Source organism: Schistocerca piceifrons, chromosome 11, assembly GCF_021461385.2.
Source record: "Schistocerca piceifrons isolate TAMUIC-IGC-003096 chromosome 11, iqSchPice1.1, whole genome shotgun sequence".
Classification (NCBI taxonomy): domain Eukaryota; kingdom Metazoa; phylum Arthropoda; class Insecta; order Orthoptera; family Acrididae; genus Schistocerca; species Schistocerca piceifrons.
This window is the reverse complement of record NC_060148.1, coordinates 147,758,609-147,765,631: the sequence shown is the minus strand read 5'-3', so window position 1 is coordinate 147,765,631 and position 7,023 is coordinate 147,758,609. Positions and strand designations below refer to the sequence as shown.

Here is a 7,023-nt window from a genome sequence, read left to right as displayed (position 1 = left end):
TGGCAGCAAAGTTTCGATGTCTATACCAGAGCCACTGGTCATTGTTTCACCTGAAAAATTGTTATGGGCTCTGAAGGGTTCTAATACTAGTTCATGTATAATTTTCACCATTTCACTTCCACAGTTAACTCAAAATTAGCGTTTAAATGGCAAAAGAAAGCTATCACATGCACTGTAGGCCTCAGCCTCACAAATCTTGAAAAAATTGTGTCATACGTCTAAATATGATGAGAGTGCCTGACCAGTGTATTTATAACTGTCATGTCTTTGTCAAAGAAAATCTAAGTATTATCATGTGTAGTTGCTTACGATATTTTTCACGCCTATGTGTACATTGATCCTGTAATTCATCTTGTACAGTGGGGGGCAAGGTACTTTGTGCCCCCCCCAATAGGTAAAAGTAGGGGCTCCCCCCCCCCCCCCCCCCACAATATTCAAACATATACTTCTCACCGCTCTATTCCCCTTCCTCGTCCTTTACTGGGAAATTTGTTAAAACCTGCACATACATTTTTGCATAATAGTATGTAATGATTATGAAGGGAAAAAATACCGATTTTACAATCTACTGCGCATTCCTTTCTGCTACTCCTCCAACCTCTGCATATGGCGAGCTGTCGTGACAGGGTTTGTCCCTTGCATCTGTACTATTCGCTCACTTTTACTGTACGGAAGTATGCGGGGAACGAAAGCTCACCATGAGCTCGCAGCGCTTTGGCTGCTAGGGTGAGCTCCACTTCCTCCCACAGCAGCCTGCTGGCAGCTTGTGAAAGAAACTAATGAGCAGTAGTGACTAGGTAACGTTAAAGACTCTTCATTCATTTTTGTAAATTCTGTTGACAATCACTAGGTACAACACCACACAAATCAGCACCGGCTCCAGGGATTGTGGCGCCCCGCGCGAAGATGTCAAGCGCCTCCCCCACCCCACACCCCCTTTTTCGATGTAGTCAACTTTTCCCATAATATATTTCATACATGACGCCTTATTTTCACATATTACAACTCATTCGTCTATTTGTTGTGAATATGTCTTTAAGATCAAAGCAGCAGTCAGTGATACATTTACAGTGCAATATATTTTAAGCCATTTTTGTTCGAGGAGACGTTTCTTTCGTAAATCGGAGCACACTGTTTCTGTACCATAGATAATTTTCAATAAGACCCTTGATTTTATGAATAATTTCTATTTCTAATTTATTCTCACATTCATTTACGCAAGATGGATTTTCGCCCCCAAAAATCTACCGCCCTGAATGATGGCACGGTTCGCCTCCCCCCCCTTCCCCCCCTAGAGCCGGCCTCGACAATAATCAATACTAATGTTACATGGCTACTTCTTGTTAGGCGCACAGTACTGTTATGCAGGCCGCAGATAATGTTGGCATCGAACGTAAATATTCCGGAGCTGGACATCGCCAGTGGTCAGTCAGTCTTACTGTGACTCGGTTCAGTTGTTGATCTTTCGTCCCTTACTGTCCAGTTTAAAACGGACAAGTTTATAATTTGGAAGAAATGTGACAATGTGGCAAGTGTTAGCGATGGTGAAGCTAGACCCCGTTTTAGTGGTGCTGTGCATGACAACAGAAACATAGTGACGGATCTGTGGTGGTGACAAAAAACACTGTACCCAGAAAAAAAAAACAAAGCTGTTATCAGCCCTCATGGAAACAGCAATTTACACGGATCGATTACAACAAGGTAAAAGATGTTATTTTCTGTAAAAATTGCAGACATATGTTTGAAGAAAATCGTTTTCAGTTTTCTCACAAAATAGAAAAACCTTTCATGGAAACTGGTTTTTCGAACTGGAAGAAAGGGGTAGAAAAGTTGAAAGCGCATGATGCATCGGGCTGCCACAGAGAAGCTGTACTAAAATTCAAATCCTTAAAATCGAATGTCAATGTATTTAGCCAGATTTCCAAAGAAAAACTGACACAAATGAAAGAAAACCAAGCTTGTTTACTAAAAATCATATCTTCCCTCCGATACTTAGCAGCGCAGGGGCTTGCAATATGTGGGCATACTGAAGAAACAAGTAACTTTGACAATTTATTACGCCTTCAATGTGAAGATAAACAGCTACTTTTAATATGGCTACAGCGCGAAACTTACAAATGGACATCTCATGATGTGCTAAACCAAATTTTGGCCATTTTAAGTCGTGAAGTTCTTAGAAAATTATTGGAGGATATCAAGAGGGCAAAGTATTTGGCAATAATAGCAGACGAAACGACAGACATAGCCAACAAAGAGCAATTTAGTATCTGCATAAGATTTGTTGATGCTTCGCTAGAGATAGAAGAATATTTTTTTAGGGCTTTACTCAATACAAAATACCACAGCTAAGCCTCTGTTTGATATTATTATCGACATTTTAAGACGATTTGATTTGCCTACATCTAATTGTAGGGGCCAGTGCTTTGACGGTTCAGCTAACATGGCCGGATTATATAATGGTGTCCAGACAAAGTTTATGGAAATGGAGAAGAGAGCTATGTTTGTGCACTGCCTTGCACACTGTTTTAATCGAACACTACAAGACACTGTGAAAGCAGTTCCAGAATGTCGAAATGCATTGAATGTTATGAAGGGCTTAATACATTTTGTGATAGATTCACCTAAAAGATTAGATCTTTTTACTAACATGGAGATAGATGCCTCTACAAATTTGAAACCACTCTGTCCTACAAGGTGGGCTGTAAGATTCTTGGCAATGTCTTCAGTTTTGTCCAACTATACAGAAGTTAAGGAATTTTTTCTAAATGTTTCAAGAAATGACAAATCAGCCACTGGGGCCAAAGCAAACGGCTTTTTGATTAATATGCGGACATATGATTTTTTTTTCGTGTATTGACTTTTTGTAAAACTGTTTGGTCACATTGATACCATAAACATAGCACTACAGAGGAAATTCCTACACTTAGAGGAGGCCAGTAAGATAATTTCCACTCTTGTAACTTCTATTAAATTTATGATAAACAATTTTGAATCATTCTGGGGTGAAGTAACTTCAGAATGTCAAGATATGGATGTTGATTCCCCAAAATTACCCCGTAGAAGAAAAGTCCCTAAGAAATACGATGACTCCATCAATTCATCTGTAGAAACATTTACTGAAGTATGTGACAAATATAGAAGGTTGTATTATGAAACAATGGATACATCCACCAGCTTCTTGGAATCACAGTTCAAAACTCAATCATTTATGTCTGTAAATCAAACTGAACAATTTCTTCTTGGTGATAGCAAACATTCATTCGCTATTTTATCTTTCTACTGAAGCATGTTTCATGTGATTATCCAAAGTAGTGACTCTGCGAATATTAGTTCGTTGTATGATATAGTGAAATACCTAAAACAGGAAAACCACCTGTTTGACCTACTGCCTGAACTAGTGAAATTCATACGTGTAGTGCTGACGATTCCGGTAACGTCCTGCACCGCTGAGCGATCGTTTTCTTGTCTGCGGAGGGTGAAAACGCATCTTCGTTCTACAATGAGGCAGGATCGTCTTAACGCCATCGCCCTTCTCAACGCCCATATAGATGAATCGATGAAACTCGACCTTGCTGCTATATGTGACGAGTTCATATGCAGGAATGATCTGAGGAGGAGTACGTTTGCCATCGAAAATTAAGGTATGTTTCTTCAACTTTATTTATGTATTTGTTTTGTACCACTACTGACCTATCCTCTGACTGAAATGACATTGTGATTGACGTTTCAGCGAGTCGAGGGGTAGGGGCTAGTTGCCAGCCAATCGTAGTTTGCATGCTTTTCAGCTGTTTACATTTTTCATTATCCTCACAATCTTTATTTGTTTCTTGAAAGTTGTTATGCTGTGAGGGAAATTTCCCAAGAATATGATGTCATAACTCAAAAGGGAAAGTATGCGTGCATAATACACCTCTGTCCTTCAGCACTTGTGTTGTTCCAAATAATTCTCATTGCAGAGGTCATTTTAGATAGCTTAGAATTTAAGAATGTGATGTGGGAATTCCATTTCAGATTGTCTTGTAAGTAAACAAAGCAATTTTGTTTCAGTGAGACATAATTTTTTTGGTGTTCCAAAGTAATATTTGGTTTTAATGGATTTTTAATTTTGCTGTGTGTGGAATTGTGTAATGGCGGTTTTTTCTCTTTTTTTAAGGGTTAATCAGTAGCTTATTCCTCACAAACCACTCTGAAATCTTTTCATTTATGACTTCAGCATACAATCTAAGAGCCTTTCTATTTCCACCTCCAATCAGTACACTGGTGTCATCTGCAAATAGGACTGGTTTGGAGCGTCGAACATGTCGATGGAAACGCAAAGTTATCTGTCAAATGTAGTATCTAATAAAATGATTCTTGCTCCCCCAAAAATATTTTCACGTTGGCGCCTCTGCTTCGGTATGTAATTATTGCTTATCATTGTCATTTAGGCTTACATAATTATACACTGTCTGTACACTGCACTAAGTGATAGCTGCCTACGTTTTTTTAAAAACTGCTAATGACAAATTGCGTAAATATGCACAAAAGCGAGTAGATCATTTCGACGCATTTGTATGGGATCAGGCATTCTTCATATCACAAATTTTAGTTGTCTTATAAAGTGATCGTGTGCTGATAATCACAGCCAGAGCACGACGTAATCGACATTTAAATCGAAATATATCGCTTCGTAAATTCTTAAAACAATTAAAACACTATCTTTATGGGGGGGGGGGGGGGGTGATGTAAATTGATGTATTTGTAAATCAACACAAAATCATTTGACGAGCATCAGAACTTTGGATACATTATTGATAATGATAACGTCACGCAATGTGTGAAACATATCTCAATGATACACAACGACACCTGTGTCATATCCTACTCATTTAAGTACTGAAGAGGAATTAAGTTTTTAATTAAAATCATCTCTTAATCTTTCATTCCTTGGCATTCCCTAAGTCTCATTTACAACAATATTTCAAACACATATTGTACAGTATACAGTATTTGTAGTTAAGATTGCATATACTGTGGTGCGTGTTGAAACAGCTATAAAATACAAATTCAAAAACTGTCTGTACGGCACTATTCCCATCACATTTTCATGTCTTTTATGTTTTTGGTTGACTTGTTTCAGTTTACTGTAATGGTAAAATAAACGCAAATAAGTGTGAAAATCATGCTTTGGGACATGCACACTGCAAATCTAAATGAAAATGTGCTTGGTTGGCTCAGGTATTTGTCGTATATTTTCAACCGCAGTACGCAAATAAAAGCACCCACATGTCAAGAATTTAACCTCAACATTAAACAGCCGCTTTCACCAAGGTGTCTGCAGGTCTTAGCTGCGTGAAATACGTCTCGGCGAGTCTTAAATCTTATAATCTACATTAATACATGAACATTGTGGCTACTGTACACAACAGAGACTCTTAAGTTGTCTGTCAGTTTATTATCCTTTCTGAATCCCTCCCTTCCGAAGAAGCTGGTGAGCCTCAAGCAGTTGCAGGTGTAGACAGGGCACAACAAACTTTCAGCAGCAGATTGAAAAGTAAGAATGTAGGGAAATCAGAAAAGAGAAAGAAAGTGTTGTTGTTAGGTAGTTCCCATGGAAGAGGTGTTGGCCAACTCTTGCAGGATGAACTAGGATCAGAATACCAGGTCACCAATTTTTTTAAACCTAGTGCTGGTCTGGAGCAGGTGACAGAGGATTTAGGATCACTTTGCAAAGATTTCACTAAGGAAGACACCGTGGTTATAGTGGGTGGGGCAGGTAACAGTATTGACAGAAATCCTGGGTACAGTATAGAGTGTGACCTGGCGAAGATTGCATCAGCATCGAAGCATACTAGTGTTGAGTTTGTATCTGTTCTTGGGCGCCATGACCGACCTCATTTGAACTCTTCTGTCAAGAGAGTTAATTTGGAGCTGGAACGGCTGCTCATGTCGGGTGCGGGGTCACACATTGGTGTGGTTCATGTTGATTCTCTCAGTAGGTGGGATTATACTAGGCATGGCCTTCACCTCAACAGGAAGGGGAAGGGTAAATTGGCTGGGGAAATAGCAGGAAAGTTAAAGGGGGGAGGCACTGTCATGAGTGGTAAAATACCAGTGGTTATAGGATTCAGAAAAGACCCTTTTTTAGGGTAGGGAGGACAGAAAGAAAGCAAATTTTAAGAGAGGTTAAAACTGAGACAAACCTTCAGTTTGAAAAAGAAATCAAAAAACATAATTCCAGCTTATTACATCAGCATAAACAGCCATTGGTTAAGAATTTTCAACTGTCAGCAGATATTTTAACTCCACCCAATTTTAACTCAGACAATGTGAAATGTCAGCTATCTTTATTGCATCAAAATATTCGAGGACTGAGAAATAAAATTAATGAATTAACTATATGCATAGATGAATTAGAGTCTTCAAACCCAGCTGACATAATCTGCCTCTCTGAACATCATGTGACCACTGGTATAGAACTTTTAAGTGTTACAGGGTTTAGGTTAGCATCTCACTTTTGTAGATCAGAAATGGAGAAAGGAGGAGTTGCCACATTCATCAGGAACTGTCATAAATTTAAGAACATAGACATTCATAAATTTTGCCTAGAACAGCATATGGAAGCATGTGCAACAGAATTAGATTTTCACAAAAAATCTTTCATAATATTAAGTGTATATCGAGCACCTGCAGGTAACTTTAATCTGTTTGTAAACCACCTTGAAGCTGTACTGGCCCATTTAATAACCAAAAACAAAGAAATAGTGGTTGCTGGTGATTTCAATGTAGATTTCCTTAAAGACTCTCCGAATAAGAACTTATTTGAGTTAGTAACACTATCATTCAACTTAATTCCCACAGTAAAGTTCCCCACTAGGATAGCCACTTGCTCACAAACAGCCATTGATAATATCTTTATAGAAAAGTCCAATGAACAAAATTATATTACAAAACCAATAGTCAATGGCCTCTCAGACCATGACATGCAGTTCCTTCTGTTAAATGTTAATACTGAACAGGATATAAAATCTGTTAAATCTGAGC

The 7,023-nt window shown here is 38.5% G+C and overlaps 1 protein-coding gene across 1 annotated transcript; it reads left to right on the top strand.

Annotated features, from left to right (window-relative positions):
• The first annotated feature begins 2,440 nt into the window (after positions 1-2,440).
• LOC124719826 lies at positions 2,441-3,640 on the top strand. The gene is made up of 3 exons (XM_047245014.1): positions 2,441-2,810; positions 2,901-3,242; positions 3,348-3,640. The coding sequence occupies exons 1-3, from the start codon at positions 2,441-2,443 to the stop codon at positions 3,638-3,640; spliced, it is 1,005 nt and encodes a 334-aa protein (XP_047100970.1).
• Positions 3,641-7,023: the final 3,383 nt, after the last annotated feature.